This window comes from Rhamphochromis longiceps, linkage group LG16 (genome assembly GCF_057381845.1).
Source record: "Rhamphochromis longiceps isolate RC_006_pf linkage group LG16, R_longiceps_female_GT1.1, whole genome shotgun sequence".
NCBI lineage: Eukaryota > Metazoa > Chordata > Actinopteri > Cichliformes > Cichlidae > Rhamphochromis > Rhamphochromis longiceps.
The window spans coordinates 32,968,438-32,984,583 of NC_140572.1; the positions used below are offsets into that span (position 1 = coordinate 32,968,438).

The 16,146-nt window shown below is 42.4% G+C and overlaps 8 protein-coding genes across 12 annotated transcripts in view; all 8 read right to left on the reverse strand.

The window, feature by feature from the left end:
• The window catches only part of LOC146651458 (collagen alpha-3(VI) chain-like), a 106,578-nt gene that overhangs the window by 73,993 nt on the left and 16,439 nt on the right, over window positions 1-16,146 (reverse strand). The window lies entirely within an intron of this gene.
• On the reverse strand, window positions 221-1,642 carry LOC146651489 (collagen alpha-3(VI) chain-like). The gene is made up of 2 exons (XM_085383928.1): window positions 1,120-1,642; window positions 221-865 (listed from the first exon to the last, which is right to left on the reverse strand). The coding sequence occupies exons 1-2, from the start codon at window positions 1,640-1,642 to the stop codon at window positions 249-251; spliced, it is 1,140 nt and encodes a 379-aa protein (XP_085240054.1). The 3' UTR covers window positions 221-248.
• LOC146651490 (collagen alpha-3(VI) chain-like) lies at window positions 1,929-3,564 on the reverse strand. The gene is made up of 2 exons (XM_085383907.1): window positions 2,792-3,564; window positions 1,929-2,569 (listed from the first exon to the last, which is right to left on the reverse strand). The coding sequence occupies exons 1-2, from the start codon at window positions 3,312-3,314 to the stop codon at window positions 1,929-1,931; spliced, it is 1,164 nt and encodes a 387-aa protein (XP_085240033.1). The 5' UTR covers window positions 3,315-3,564.
• LOC146651491 (collagen alpha-3(VI) chain-like) lies at window positions 3,566-5,012 on the reverse strand. Its single transcript, XM_085383901.1, has 2 exons — window positions 4,490-5,012; window positions 3,566-4,239 (listed from the first exon to the last, which is right to left on the reverse strand). The coding sequence occupies exons 1-2, from the start codon at window positions 5,010-5,012 to the stop codon at window positions 3,566-3,568; spliced, it is 1,197 nt and encodes a 398-aa protein (XP_085240027.1).
• LOC146651492 (collagen alpha-3(VI) chain-like) lies at window positions 5,229-6,683 on the reverse strand. The gene is made up of 2 exons (XM_085383930.1): window positions 6,161-6,683; window positions 5,229-5,906 (listed from the first exon to the last, which is right to left on the reverse strand). Exons 1-2 carry the CDS (start codon window positions 6,681-6,683, stop codon window positions 5,290-5,292), a joined length of 1,140 nt encoding a protein of 379 aa, XP_085240056.1. The 3' UTR covers window positions 5,229-5,289.
• Window positions 6,970-8,605, reverse strand: LOC146651493 (collagen alpha-3(VI) chain-like). Its single transcript, XM_085383909.1, has 2 exons — window positions 7,833-8,605; window positions 6,970-7,610 (listed from the first exon to the last, which is right to left on the reverse strand). Exons 1-2 carry the CDS (start codon window positions 8,353-8,355, stop codon window positions 6,970-6,972), a joined length of 1,164 nt encoding a protein of 387 aa, XP_085240035.1. The 5' UTR covers window positions 8,356-8,605.
• Window positions 8,607-10,053, reverse strand: LOC146651494 (collagen alpha-3(VI) chain-like). Its single transcript, XM_085383903.1, has 2 exons — window positions 9,531-10,053; window positions 8,607-9,280 (listed from the first exon to the last, which is right to left on the reverse strand). Exons 1-2 carry the CDS (start codon window positions 10,051-10,053, stop codon window positions 8,607-8,609), a joined length of 1,197 nt encoding a protein of 398 aa, XP_085240029.1.
• LOC146651495 (collagen alpha-3(VI) chain-like) lies at window positions 10,355-16,104 on the reverse strand. Its single transcript, XM_085383896.1, has 7 exons — window positions 15,321-16,104; window positions 14,148-14,741; window positions 13,464-14,066; window positions 12,606-13,199; window positions 11,922-12,503; window positions 11,209-11,805; window positions 10,355-11,032 (listed from the first exon to the last, which is right to left on the reverse strand). Exons 1-7 carry the CDS (start codon window positions 15,964-15,966, stop codon window positions 10,407-10,409), a joined length of 4,242 nt encoding a protein of 1,413 aa, XP_085240022.1. The 5' UTR covers window positions 15,967-16,104; the 3' UTR covers window positions 10,355-10,406.

Consider the following 16,146-nt stretch of genomic DNA (forward strand, 5'->3'; position numbering starts at 1 on the left):
TCAGATCCATCCAGCAAAAACACCACATCCCTTCCTGCTGGCTGTCTGACCACTAAGAGACATGAGATTTACCATATGTTTAACTTGGTCAATCAAATATTTTGCAGCTAAAGAGAAACATCTTGAAATTGAACTCTTTCTTCGCAAGCACAACTATTTTGTAAAAAAAAAAAGATCCACTAGCTAACTGAACACAGCAAATCACATTTGGTTTCTTTTCACACTGTTTCCTACCATGATACTGGAGATTACAAAGGAGTCACGTTCTTACCGGTCACTGTTGGTGTCATGGGCGTGGCCCTCACTATCACTTTGCTCATTACAGAAGAGAGCTGTTCTTGGACACTGGGAAGGTCAGTGAACTCGGACACTGACAGAGCATAACTGGGCTCATATGATATTTTCTGCAGCTCTCTAGCATCTGAGGTCCTAGTTCCAATGCCAATCACATAAATGCCCTGCTGTTTGAGAGCTGAGGCTGGGCTATCTACATTGTCAAAAGACCTTCCCCCAGTTAGTAAGATCAATATCTGTGGGACACCCTGCAGGCGTCTACTTCCAGAGGAGTTTGTAAAGACGTTGTCTCTGACGTATTGGAGAGCTGCCCCAGTGTTTAGGGGTCTTCCTCCTCTGTGTCTAAGCCCTCTGACCGAGTCCACCACATCCTCCCTTGTGGTATATGTGTTCAGATAGAAATGGACCTCTGGTTCTCTGCTGTACTGGACCACAGAGACATGGTCTTTGTTTTCTCCCACATTGATTTTCTCCACCACTCTCTCTACAAAATCACGCATGGCAGGAAAGCCATTCCTTGTGCCATCAGAACCATCCAGAAGGAATACAATATCTTTTCTGTCACGTGAAGCTGAGAAAAGACAGTAGGACAAAAAAATGAAAACCTTTCACAAAGCTTGTGAGATTATCTTTCACTGGCACACTAATATTTTAACAACACTAGCCTGGCCTACTTCTGTTTTAGAAAGACCACAGCATGCTACCAACTGGTTTGAAATGCACAAAAAACCTATACACACATCACATTCATTTATTTGCTTTTCCTCACTGTAGCTAAAATTAATAACTTTTGGAGCAAGCAACAGGATGTGTCTGACAACGTACCAATTACGGTTGGTAATTCTGGGGTGACTTCAAAAACTGCAGCTTCCACAGAGGACTCAAGTTGCTGTTGCACTTTGGGTAGGTCAGTAAGTTCAGACACAGATAGAGCATAACTGGGCTCGCCAGTTATGGTCTGAAGTTCTCTGGGGTCAGAGCCTCGGGTTCCAATTGCAATGGTCAAGACACCCAGCTGTTTGAGAGCAGAGGCTGGTTCATCAATACTGTCAAATGATCTTCCACCAGTGATCAATATTAGGACCTGCGGAACTCCTGAGGGCCGCCTGCTTCCGGCAGAGGCCGTGAAGACGTTATCCCTCAAGTACCGGAGAGCTGCTCCAGTGTTGAGGGGTCGTCCGCCTTTGTGCCTCAAACCTCTGACACTGTCAAGGACCTCTCTTTTTGTGGTGTACGTGTTCAGATAGAACTGGACGGCTGGATCGCTGCTGTACTGAACAACCGACACACGGTCTTTGCCATCATCCACACTGAGTGTGTCTACTTGTTTTTGGACAAAGTCTCTCATAGCTGGGAATCCACTTCTAGTAGCATCAGATCCATCCAGCAAAAACACCACATCCCTTCCTGCTGGCTGTCTGACCACTAAGAGACATGAGATTTACCATATGTTTAACTTGGTCAATCAAATATTTTGCAGCTAAAAAGCACCATGGTAAAAGTGAACTCTTTCTTTACAACCACAACTATTTTATAAAAAAAACAAAAACGAAAACAGAACAAAAAAAAAGGAAAAACAATCCACTGGCTGATTAAACACAGCAAAACCAAATGATTTCTTTTCACACTGTTTCCTACAATGATACTGGACTTTGAAGATGGGTCATGTTCTTACCAGTTACTGTTGGGGTCAAAGGTGTGACCCTCATTGGCACTGTGCTCATTACAGAAGAGAGCTGTTCTTGAACATTGGGAAGGTCAGTGAACTCAGACACAGATACAGCATGACTGGGCTCGCCAGTTATGGTCTGAAGTTCTCTGGGGTCAGAGCCTCGGGTTCCAATTGCAATGGTCAAGACACCCAGCTGTTTGAGAGCAGAGGCTGGTTCATCAATACTGTCAAATGATCTTCCACCAGTGATCAATATTAGGACCTGCGGAACTCCTGAGGGCCGCCTGCTTCCGGCAGAGGCCGTGAAGACGTTATCCCTCAAGTACCGGAGAGCTGCTCCAGTGTTGAGGGGTCGTCCGCCTTTGTGCCTCAAACCTCTGACACTGTCAAGGACCTCTCTTTTTGTGGTGTACGTGTTCAGATAGAACTGGACGGCTGGATCGCTGCTGTACTGAACAACCGACACACGGTCTTTGCCATCATCCACACTGAGTGTGTCTACTTGTTTTTGGACAAAGTCTCTCATAGCTGGGAATCCACTTCTAGTAGCATCAGATCCATCCAGCAAAAACACCACATCCCTTCCTGCTGGCTGTCTGACCACTAAGAGACATGAGATTTACCATATGTTTAACTTGGTCAATCAAATATTTTGCAGCTAAAGAGAAACATCTTGAAATTGAACTCTTTCTTCGCAAGCACAACTATTTAAAAAAAAAAAAAAGACAATCCACTAGCTAACTGAACACAGCAAATCACATTTGGTTTCTTTTCACACTGTTTCCTACTATGATACTGGAGATTACAAAGGAGTCACGTTCTTACCGGTCACTGTTGGTGTCATGGGCGTGGCCCTCACTATCACTTTGCTCATTACAGAAGAGAGCTGTTCTTGGACACTGGGAAGGTCAGTGAACTCGGACACTGACAGAGCATAACTGGGCTCATATGATATTTTCTGCAGCTCTCTAGCATCTGAGGTCCTAGTTCCAATGCCAATCACATAAATGCCCTGCTGTTTGAGAGCTGAGGCTGGGCTATCTACATTGTCAAAAGACCTTCCCCCAGTTAGTAAGATCAATATCTGTGGGACACCCTGCAGGCGTCTACTTCCAGAGGAGTTTGTAAAGACGTTGTCTCTGACGTATTGGAGAGCTGCCCCAGTGTTTAGGGGTCTTCCTCCTCTGTGTCTAAGCCCTCTGACCGAGTCCACCACATCCTCCCTTGTGGTATATGTGTTCAGATAGAAATGGACCTCTGGTTCTCTGCTGTACTGGACCACAGAGACATGGTCTTTGTTTTCTCCCACATTGATTTTCTCCACCACTCTCTCTACAAAATCACGCATGGCAGGAAAGCCATTCCTTGTGCCATCAGAACCATCCAGAAGGAATACAATATCTTTTCTGTCACGTGAAGCTGAGAAAAGACAGTAGGACAAAAAAATGAAAACCTTTCACAAAGCTTGTGAGATTATCTTTCACTGGCACACTAATATTTTAACAACACTAGCCTGGCCTACTTCTGTTTTAGAAAGACCACAGCATGCTACCAACTGGTTTGAAATGCACAAAAAACCTATACACACATCACATTCATTTATTTGCTTTTCCTCACTGTAGCTAAAATTAATAACTTTTGGAGCAAGCAACAGGATGTGTCTGACAACGTACCAATTACGGTTGGTAATTCTGGGGTGACTTCAAAAACTGCAGCTTCCACAGAGGACTCAAGTTGCTGTTGCACTTTGGGTAGGTCAGTAAGTTCAGACACAGATAGAGCATAACTGGGCTCGCCAGTTATGGTCTGAAGTTCTCTGGGGTCAGAGCCTCGGGTTCCAATTGCAATGGTCAAGACACCCAGCTGTTTGAGAGCAGAGGCTGGTTCATCAATACTGTCAAATGATCTTCCACCAGTGATCAATATTAGGACCTGCGGAACTCCTGAGGGCCGCCTGCTTCCGGCAGAGGCCGTGAAGACGTTATCCCTCAAGTACCGGAGAGCTGCTCCAGTGTTGAGGGGTCGTCCGCCTTTGTGCCTCAAACCTCTGACACTGTCAAGGACCTCTCTTTTTGTGGTGTACGTGTTCAGATAGAACTGGACGGCTGGATCGCTGCTGTACTGAACAACCGACACACGGTCTTTGCCATCATCCACACTGAGTGTGTCTACTTGTTTTTGGACAAAGTCTCTCATAGCTGGGAATCCACTTCTAGTAGCATCAGATCCATCCAGCAAAAACACCACATCCCTTCCTGCTGGCTGTCTGACCACTAAGAGACATGAGATTTACCATATGTTTAACTTGGTCAATCAAATATTTTGCAGCTAAAAAGCACCATGGTAAAAGTGAACTCTTTCTTTACAACCACAACTATTTTATAAAAAAAACAAAAACGAAAACAGAACAAAAAAAAAGGAAAAACAATCCACTGGCTGATTAAACACAGCAAAACCAAATGATTTCTTTTCACACTGTTTCCTACAATGATACTGGACTTTGAAGATGGGTCATGTTCTTACCAGTTACTGTTGGGGTCAAAGGTGTGACCCTCATTGGCACTGTGCTCATTACAGAAGAGAGCTGTTCTTGAACATTGGGAAGGTCAGTGAACTCAGACACAGATACAGCATGACTGGGCTCGCCAGTTATGGTCTGAAGTTCTCTGGGGTCAGAGCCTCGGGTTCCAATTGCAATGGTCAAGACACCCAGCTGTTTGAGAGCAGAGGCTGGTTCATCAATACTGTCAAATGATCTTCCACCAGTGATCAATATTAGGACCTGCGGAACTCCTGAGGGCCGCCTGCTTCCGGCAGAGGCCGTGAAGACGTTATCCCTCAAGTACCGGAGAGCTGCTCCAGTGTTGAGGGGTCGTCCGCCTTTGTGCCTCAAACCTCTGACACTGTCAAGGACCTCTCTTTTTGTGGTGTACGTGTTCAGATAGAACTGGACGGCTGGATCGCTGCTGTACTGAACAACCGACACACGGTCTTTGCCATCATCCACACTGAGTGTGTCTACTTGTTTTTGGACAAAGTCTCTCATAGCTGGGAATCCACTTCTAGTAGCATCAGATCCATCCAGCAAAAACACCACATCCCTTCCTGCTGGCTGTCTGACCACTAAGAGACATGAGATTTACCATATGTTTAACTTGGTCAATCAAATATTTTGCAGCTAAAGAGAAACATCTTGAAATTGAACTCTTTCTTCGCAAGCACAACTATTTAAAAAAAAAAAAAAAGACAATCCACTAGCTAACTGAACACAGCAAATCACATTTGGTTTCTTTTCACACTGTTTCCTACTATGATACTGGAGATTACAAAGGAGTCACGTTCTTACCGGTCACTGTTGGTGTCATGGGCGTGGCCCTCACTATCACTTTGCTCATTACAGAAGAGAGCTGTTCTTGGACACTGGGAAGGTCAGTGAACTCGGACACTGACAGAGCATAACTGGGCTCATATGATATTTTCTGCAGCTCTCTAGCATCTGAGGTCCTAGTTCCAATGCCAATCACATAAATGCCCTGCTGTTTGAGAGCTGAGGCTGGGCTATCTACATTGTCAAAAGACCTTCCCCCAGTTAGTAAGATCAATATCTGTGGGACACCCTGCAGGCGTCTACTTCCAGAGGAGTTTGTAAAGACGTTGTCTCTGACGTATTGGAGAGCTGCCCCAGTGTTTAGGGGTCTTCCTCCTCTGTGTCTAAGCCCTCTGACCGAGTCCACCACATCCTCCCTTGTGGTATATGTGTTCAGATAGAAATGGACCTCTGGTTCTCTGCTGTACTGGACCACAGAGACATGGTCTTTGTTTTCTCCCACATTGATTTTCTCCACCACTCTCTCTACAAAATCACGCATGGCAGGAAAGCCATTCCTTGTGCCATCAGAACCATCCAGAAGGAATACAATATCTTTTCTGTCACGTGAAGCTGAGAAAAGACAGTAGGACAAAAAAATGAAAACCTTTCACAAAGCTTGTGAGATTATCTTTCACTGGCACACTAATATTTTAACAACACTAGCCTGGCCTACTTCTGTTTTAGAAAGACCACAGCATGCTACCAACTGGTTTGAAATGCACAAAAAACCTATACACACATCACATTCATTTATTTGCTTTTCCTCACTGTAGCTAAAATTAATAACTTTTGGAGCAAGCAACAGGATGTGTCTGACAACGTACCAATTACGGTTGGTAATTCTGGGGTGACTTCAAAAACTGCAGCTTCCACAGAGGACTCAAGTTGCTGTTGCACTTTGGGTAGGTCAGTAAGTTCAGACACAGATAGAGCATAACTGGGCTCGCCAGTTATGGTCTGAAGTTCTCTGGGGTCAGAGCCTCGGGTTCCAATTGCAATGGTCAAGACACCCAGCTGTTTGAGAGCAGAGGCTGGTTCATCAATACTGTCAAATGATCTTCCACCAGTGATCAATATTAGGACCTGCGGAACTCCTGAGGGCCGCCTGCTTCCGGCAGAGGCCGTGAAGACGTTATCCCTCAAGTACCGGAGAGCTGCTCCAGTGTTGAGGGGTCGTCCGCCTTTGTGCCTCAAACCTCTGACACTGTCAAGGACCTCTCTTTTTGTGGTGTACGTGTTCAGATAGAACTGGACGGCTGGATCGCTGCTGTACTGAACAACCGACACACGGTCTTTGCCATCATCCACACTGAGTGTGTCTACTTGTTTTTGGACAAAGTCTCTCATAGCTGGGAATCCACTTCTAGTAGCATCAGATCCATCCAGCAAAAACACCACATCCCTTCCTGCTGGCTGTCTGACCACTAAGAGACATGAGATTTACCATATGTTTAACTTGGTCAATCAAATATTTTGCAGCTAAAAAGCACCATGGTAAAAGTGAACTCTTTCTTTACAACCACAACTATTTTATAAAAAAAACAAAAACGAAAACAGAACAAAAAAAAAGGAAAAACAATCCACTGGCTGATTAAACACAGCAAAACCAAATGATTTCTTTTCACACTGTTTCCTACAATGATACTGGACTTTGAAGATGGGTCATGTTCTTACCAGTTACTGTTGGGGTCAAAGGTGTGACCCTCATTGGCACTGTGCTCATTACAGAAGAGAGCTGTTCTTGAACATTGGGAAGGTCAGTGAACTCAGACACAGATACAGCATGACTGGGCTCGCCAGTTATGGTCTGAAGTTCTCTGGGGTCAGAGCCTCGGGTTCCAATTGCAATGGTCAAGACACCCAGCTGTTTGAGAGCAGAGGCTGGTTCATCAATACTGTCAAATGATCTTCCACCAGTGATCAATATTAGGACCTGCGGAACTCCTGAGGGCCGCCTGCTTCCGGCAGAGGCCGTGAAGACGTTATCCCTCAAGTACCGGAGAGCTGCTCCAGTGTTGAGGGGTCGTCCGCCTTTGTGCCTCAAACCTCTGACACTGTCAAGGACCTCTCTTTTTGTGGTGTACGTGTTCAGATAGAACTGGACGGCTGGATCGCTGCTGTACTGAACAACCGACACACGGTCTTTGCCATCATCCACACTGAGTGTGTCTACTTGTTTTTGGACAAAGTCTCTCATAGCTGGGAATCCACTTCTAGTAGCATCAGATCCATCCAGCAAAAACACCACATCCCTTCCTGCTGGCTGTCTGACCACTAAGAGACATGAGATTTACCATATGTTTAACTTGGTCAATCAAATATTTTGCAGCTAAAGAGAAACATCTTGAAATTGAACTCTTTCTTCGCAAGCACAACTATTTAAAAAAAAAAAAAAGACAATCCACTAGCTAACTGAACACAGCAAATCACATTTGGTTTCTTTTCACACTGTTTCCTACTATGATACTGGAGATTACAAAGGAGTCACGTTCTTACCGGTCACTGTTGGTGTCATGGGCGTGGCCCTCACTATCACTTTGCTCATTACAGAAGAGAGCTGTTCTTGGACACTGGGAAGGTCAGTGAACTCGGACACTGACAGAGCATAACTGGGCTCATATGATATTTTCTGCAGCTCTCTAGCATCTGAGGTCCTAGTTCCAATGCCAATCACATAAATGCCCTGCTGTTTGAGAGCTGAGGCTGGGCTATCTACATTGTCAAAAGACCTTCCCCCAGTTAGTAAGATCAATATCTGTGGGACACCCTGCAGGCGTCTACTTCCAGAGGAGTTTGTAAAGACGTTGTCTCTGACGTATTGGAGAGCTGCCCCAGTGTTTAGGGGTCTTCCTCCTCTGTGTCTAAGCCCTCTGACCGAGTCCACCACATCCTCCCTTGTGGTATATGTGTTCAGATAGAAATGGACCTCTGGTTCTCTGCTGTACTGGACCACAGAGACATGGTCTTTGTTTTCTCCCACATTGATTTTCTCCACCACTCTCTCTACAAAATCACGCATGGCAGGAAAGCCATTCCTTGTGCCATCAGAACCATCCAGAAGGAATACAATATCTTTTCTGTCACGTGAAGCTGAGAAAAGACAGTAGGACAAAAAAATGAAAACCTTTCACAAAGCTTGTGAGATTATCTTTCACTGGCACACTAATATTTTAACAACACTAGCCTGGCCTACTTCTGTTTTAGAAAGACCACAGCATGCTACCAACTGGTTTGAAATGCACAAAAAACCTATACACACATCACATTCATTTATTTGCTTTTCCTCACTGTAGCTAAAATTAATAACTTTTGGAGCAAGCAACAGGATGTGTCTGACAACGTACCAATTACGGTTGGTAATTCTGGGGTGACTTCAAAAACTGCAGCTTCCACAGAGGACTCAAGTTGCTGTTGCACTTTGGGTAGGTCAGTAAGTTCAGACACAGATAGAGCATAACTGGGCTCGCCAGTTATGGTCTGAAGTTCTCTGGGGTCAGAGCCTCGGGTTCCAATTGCAATGGTCAAGACACCCAGCTGTTTGAGAGCAGAGGCTGGTTCATCAATACTGTCAAATGATCTTCCACCAGTGATCAATATTAGGACCTGCGGAACTCCTGAGGGCCGCCTGCTTCCGGCAGAGGCCGTGAAGACGTTATCCCTCAAGTACCGGAGAGCTGCTCCAGTGTTGAGGGGTCGTCCGCCTTTGTGCCTCAAACCTCTGACACTGTCAAGGACCTCTCTTTTTGTGGTGTACGTGTTCAGATAGAACTGGACGGCTGGATCGCTGCTGTACTGAACAACCGACACACGGTCTTTGCCATCATCCACACTGAGTGTGTCTACTTGTTTTTGGACAAAGTCTCTCATAGCTGGGAATCCACTTCTAGTAGCATCAGATCCATCCAGCAAAAACACCACATCCCTTCCTGCTGGCTGTCTGACCACTAAGAGACATGAGATTTACCATATGTTTAACTTGGTCAATCAAATATTTTGCAGCTAAAAAGCACCATGGTAAAAGTGAACTCTTTCTTTACAACCACAACTATTTTATAAAAAAAACAAAAACGAAAACAGAACAAAAAAAAAGGAAAAACAATCCACTGGCTGATTAAACACAGCAAAACCAAATGATTTCTTTTCACACTGTTTCCTACAATGATACTGGACTTTGAAGATGGGTCATGTTCTTACCAGTTACTGTTGGGGTCAAAGGTGTGACCCTCATTGGCACTGTGCTCATTACAGAAGAGAGCTGTTCTTGAACATTGGGAAGGTCAGTGAACTCAGACACAGATACAGCATGACTGGGCTCGCCAGTTATGGTCTGAAGTTCTCTGGGGTCAGAGCCTCGGGTTCCAATTGCAATGGTCAAGACACCCAGCTGTTTGAGAGCAGAGGCTGGTTCATCAATACTGTCAAATGATCTTCCACCAGTGATCAATATTAGGACCTGCGGAACTCCTGAGGGCCGCCTGCTTCCGGCAGAGGCCGTGAAGACGTTATCCCTCAAGTACCGGAGAGCTGCTCCAGTGTTGAGGGGTCGTCCGCCTTTGTGCCTCAAACCTCTGACACTGTCAAGGACCTCTCTTTTTGTGGTGTACGTGTTCAGATAGAACTGGACGGCTGGATCGCTGCTGTACTGAACAACCGACACACGGTCTTTGCCATCATCCACACTGAGTGTGTCTACTTGTTTTTGGACAAAGTCTCTCATAGCTGGGAATCCACTTCTAGTAGCATCAGATCCATCCAGCAAAAACACCACATCCCTTCCTGCTGGCTGTCTGACCACTAAGAGACATGAGATTTACCATATGTTTAACTTGGTCAATCAAATATTTTGCAGCTAAAGAGAAACATCTTGAAATTAAACTCTTTCTTCGCAAGCACAACTATTTAAAAAAAAAAAAGACAATCCACTAGCTAACTGAACACAGCAAATCACATTTGGTTTCTTTTCACACTGTTTCCTACTATGATACTTTTTTTCTTCTTTAATTAGAAATACAGTTGCTGATTAATTTTTACTCACCTCTAATTCACTTGAATAAAATCTACATATTAAAATTAACGTATTAAATTTGACAAATCATTTAAATTCTTACCTCCCATTGTTTCCCCTTCAACTGCCATTTTAGTAAAGTGACTCTTCAAACTTTCCTGAATTCGAGGCAGATTTACAAAGTCTGGGACTGAGTATTTGAAATTTGGGTTTGATGAAATCATTTCCATCTCAGCTGAATTGGACATTCTTGATCCAATTGCAAATGTAGTGACACCTGCTGTTTTAAGCATACTTGCTGGTCCTCTTGGAGAATCTCTTGATCTTCCACCAGCCAATACAATAAGTATTTGTTTGACTCCTTCATCTTGTCGACTTCCAGCATTTGGAACAAAGACATTATCCTTCACAAATTGCAGTCCTGCCCCAATATACTGTGGCCTTCCACCTTTGGGTTTAAGACTTGTAATGTGCTTTAGGACATCAGCTTTTGTTTTGTAAGTATCCAGATTAAAGTTAAGTTCAGCATTGTTGCTATACTGCACAACTGCAACTTTATCTTTTCTTTGGTCCAGGTCAAAGCTCGCAACCATTTTGGCAACAAATTCACGTATGGCACTGAAACTCATCCTGACATCATCAGATCCATCAATGAGAAATACAATATTTCGTTTTATGCTGGAGCTTGAACCTAAAAAAATTCAAAATCATGTAAATGTCTAAATGTTGTTTCTAACCAATTCAACAGTCATCAAATTACTGTTGAAGACACTTCAGCATGAGGTTTACAAGGTTTGTATTTAAATAATATTAAATGAGATATTTGTTTAATCAAACTTCATATCATCAAATGTTATTTTCACTTACCCACATGAGGTGTGATAGTACTTTTGAGAGAGGATATGACAGACAGCAACTGCTCTCTCACATGAGGAAAGTCAGAAGTATTCTTTATAAAATACATTGCTGTAGGAGCTAATTGTTCCATCTCAAACCTATCAGCATTATTCACACCAATGCCAAAAAGAACAATTCCCACATTTCGGAGCCTTTCTAATGGACCTAAGATTTCATCATTTGAATTTCTTCCACTGAAGAGTATCAGTATCTGTGGGACTGCATGCAGTGCTCTGCTTCCAGATGAAGCAGTGAAGACATTATTTTTCACATAATCAAGGGCTACACCAATGTTCACAGTGGACCCTCCTTTCAGTTTCATGTTGTCCAAATGATTAATGATATCATCTTTCATTAAGTATTTGTTTAGAAGAAACTCAGTTGTGGGCTCTGTGCTGTACTGGATTAAAGCAACTTGTGCTTTTCTTGGCCCAATTTCTATTTGCTTGACAAACTCTCTGACAAATTCCAAAGCTTGTTGTTCACTTGGTTGCATATCATCAGATCCATCAAGAAGAAAAACAATATCAGCACTCTGGAATCCTGTTTCTGCTGTCACAGATGTATCTGAAATGGGTTATGAAATATTTTACAACATTTACCTCTTACATATAACCTAAACGATAATCATGATATGCAATCATGTCCAGAAGGAAGCTATTATAAATTGTTGTTACTCTTACCAATAGTTGAAAATTCAGTTGTTTCTTTAGTGCCCCTCAACATGGCTTCCACTGATGGATCTAAGCTTTGTAGATTATTATAGTTTGTGACATAAAAATAATGTGCTGGTGTATAGGAGATAGTTTGCATTTCCAAAGTATCAGCATTCTCCGTTCCAATACTAAAGGTTTTGATGCCATTGTCTTTGAGTGATTGTGCTGGTCCTCTGACATCATCTCCAGATCTTCCACCACTAAAAACATACAGATACTGAGGGACCAAGTCTGCACGTCTGCCTCCAACTGAAGCAGAAAAGACGTTGTCTCTGACAAACTCCAGTGCTTTTCCAATGTTCAGTGGTCTTCCAAATTTATGTCTCATTGTTCTTATGGAATTGAGCACATCATTCTTGGAAGAATAAGAATTCAAGTAAAAATTAACAGTGGCATCACGACTGTACTGAACAACAGCCACTTGGTCTCTATCATTGCCCAAATTTAAACTTTCCACAGTTTTTTCAATAAAGCTTCGTATTTCTTCAAAACCATTCAGTGAGTCATATGATCCATCAATGAGAAACACTACATCATTTTTCTTAGAATCTGCAAAAAAAAAAAAAAATGTAAACAGAATGTGACAATGACGGTTTCTGAAAATCCTCCAAACTCTCTTCTTTACTAGATAATGAAAACATTGATTCTTACCGAGACCTGCTGTGGGAGCAATTTGTTCTACATGGTGCAAAGCCTCTCTTATCAATGCCAACACATCTTCCTGAACACTAGGAAGTTGTCCATATTCAGCAACTGGGAGCGCGTACTTGGGTTCATGAGCTATTGTCTGTAGCTCTAGAGTGTCAGCATCAGATGTCCCAATTACAACTGAAATGGCACCAATTTGCTTCATCATTCTGGCTGGGGTTCTTATGTCATCTGCAGATCGTCCACCAATCAGTAGTATGAGTATCTGTGGAATTCCCTCCTGACGTCTACTACCAGACATAGGGGTATATACATGTTCCTTCAAGTACTGGAGAGCAGCTCCAATGTTGTGAGGATAACCCCCTTTGTGTCTCAGACCATTTACTGCTTTAAGAATATCATTCTTTGTTGAATAACGACTCAAGTTAAAATTAATCTCTGCAGTGTCACTGTACTGGACCACAGCCATGCGATCTTTGTTTATATCAACGTTTAGATGCTTTGTTATCCTCTTTACAAAGTCAATAATATCTGGGAATTTTTGCTGAGAATCATCAGAACCATCAAGCAAAAAAACAATGTCTCTTCTGTTGGGATCTGTAATCAAGAGGAATTTGAACAAACTGGTTGATGATGACATTGAAAAATAAAATTGTTCTTGTAAATATGCATTTATCCTGCATACACAGCTTGTGCTTCAATTACAACTAATCAAGCAAAGGATTCTGTCAAGCAAAAGATTTGAGTGTGAAGGAGTTCATCATCTATCGTTCACCGAAAATAAGGGATTTCATGTCTGCAACAATCTGACAATCCATTAAGTCGCGCGCCCAGTGTAAGAGCTAACCATTACAACCTTACCGTGCGATGGTGGTTTGATGGCAGGGTTTTTAATCTCCTTCATGGTAGAAATGATTAGTTGTTCAATATCTGATAGATTATTGATATCTGCTGCATGGAAAGCACGGTCTGATTTTTGTGCAATAGACTGAATCTCAAGGGTGTCTGCATGATCTATTCCAACCACAAAAGTTGTTACACCCATTTCATTCAAGTTTTCAGCAGCATTTCTGACATCATCACTGGAACGTCCACCAATTAAAAGAATCAAAATCTGGGGGACACCTTGCTGGTGCCTACTTCCAGAGGAAGCTGTTAAAACATTATCCTTGACATACTGCAGGGCTGCACCAGTATTGAGGGGTTCACCTCCTTTATGCCTCAACCTTCGCAAACTGTCAGCAACATCTTGCTTTGTGTTGTATGTATTTAGGAGAAAATCAACAGAAGGTTCTCTGCTGTACTGCACTACTGAAACACGATCTTTGTTTTTGTCCACACTGAGTGTCTCCATGATTCTTCCAACAAAGCCAAGAACAGCATTGAAGGTTTTCTGCATTTTATCAGAGGAATCCAGTAAAAACACAATATCACGTTGAATGGGTTCATTTTGACCTGCAGGATCTTGACAGAAATGATGATGCTAAGTTAGAGTTAAGCATTATAAGACAGATAGACCATGAAAACATCAATAAAAAGCCTTACCTAAAGGACTTTGTGATTTTTGTCTTGGCTGCTGCCGAGGAACCCTTTTTAGAAGTGACACAAGTTGATCATTCATTCTCTCAATATCATCAAATTGAGTTATGGAGAAGGCATAGGAAGGGTCATGTGCAATCATTTGGAGCTCAAGTATGTTTGCATTACTGGTACCCACACAGACTGGAACAATTTTTTCCTGTTTTAGAGCAGCAGCAGCACTTGCAACATCATCTTGAGATCTTCCATCGCTCAGCAGAATCAATATCTGAGGGACACCTTGTTGATGCCGACTACCTGAGGACTCGGCAAAAGCATTTTTTCTTACATAGTCAAGAGCTACCCCAGTGTTGAGGGATATGCCTCCTTTGTGGTTCAAACGTTGGATTGCACCGAGAACATCTTGTTTTGCCATGTAGGTGTTCAAATTGAAATGTGTCTGTGGATCTCCGCTATACTGAACCACAGAAATACGATCTCTGTTCTCATCAACTGTGAGTGTTTCTACCATTTGTTCCACAAAACTCCTTATTGCTGGGAAGTCACTTTGTGTATTATCCGATCCATCCAAAAGGAATACTATGTCTCTTTGAGGAGATTCTAATTCAGAGAAAGAATATGAAAACCTCGTTTAGCAGTCAAACATAAACATAAGCCAAAATGTACTGTAGTGCAATAATTAGCCATTATGTTGTTGGCAAATATACTAAAACTGGTAATGAAATTCAAAGAATTATTGTTTTAAACGATGTGTTAGATGCAACAATTTGTAGGAAAACTGGCTAACAAAGAAAGATATTGAGAAATTACAAGCTAAGTAGCATATTCATCTTTCACGCATGAAAGATAGATTAAAGCCAAACAAGTTCTTTTGTTCAAAAGAACATATTTTCAGTCAATGATGTGATTATCACTGGCTCAAGGGAGAGCTTAAGAAAAGAAAGAAAAGCTCTCTGGAGTACAAGAAAAAAAAAAGGATGGCAGCCAACCAAGAAGCAAGTAACACGTAAGATGTGTCTGGCCAGTGAAGAGAATTTAACAAATGTGAAACTGAATCAATGACATTCTTCAGAAAATAATTCAGTTTCATCACATTTGAAATTAAGAAAGACCAAATGAGCAAGAACAGAAACAGCGAGTCAGTTTAAATTTAAATTATATATTACATTTGTTTCTTACCTACAACAGTAGCAGGCTTAGCTGATATTTCTGTCTGGACAAATGCTACTAAATCTGGCTGAATGGACAAAATTTCAGCAAAGAAAGGCAAGTTGAAAACATATCTGGAGGAGAAGGCAATTTTTTGAAGTTCCTCTTGTCCAGCATTTTTCATTCCAATTGCAAAAGACATAACACCGATTTGCTTTAGTCCAAATGCAGCTCTGGAAACATCATCTTTGGATTTTCCCCCAGTGAGCAAAAAAAGAATCTGAGGAACTCCCTCCAGGTGTCTACTCCCAGATGAAGTTGTGAAAACATGGTCTTGCACAAACTGTAAAGCAGCTCCAGTATTGCGAGATTTCCCTCCTTTATGTCGAAGACTTCTTACAGCATAGATAATAGCTTTTTTGGATCTGTGAGTTATTAGGTTGAAGTAAATTGAGGCATCATCACTATACAGTATAACGCCCACTCGAACCTTATCTTCGCCAACGTCCAACTCTTCAACCATTCTTCTGACGAACTCTCGAATAGCTGGGAGACCATTTCTGGAGTCATCTGACCCATCAAGGAGAAACACTATGTCCCTCCGTGTGTCAACTAGATGATACAAGGATGGATAGAAGATTTGCGAATTACGCATTTGAGATGTTCTAACAGTCATGCATATTTATTAGCATGAGCAAGTCAAGCTCAGTGAAAAAACTGAGCTGTAAAGATGTGAGCTATTGCTCTGAAAAGTGGGAAGAAAAACATCTTTTTACCAAAAAAGATGTATAAGACATTTGAATGACTGATCTTCCAAGTGACTTCAAAGTAGTAAGTGAAATGGACACTTGGAAAG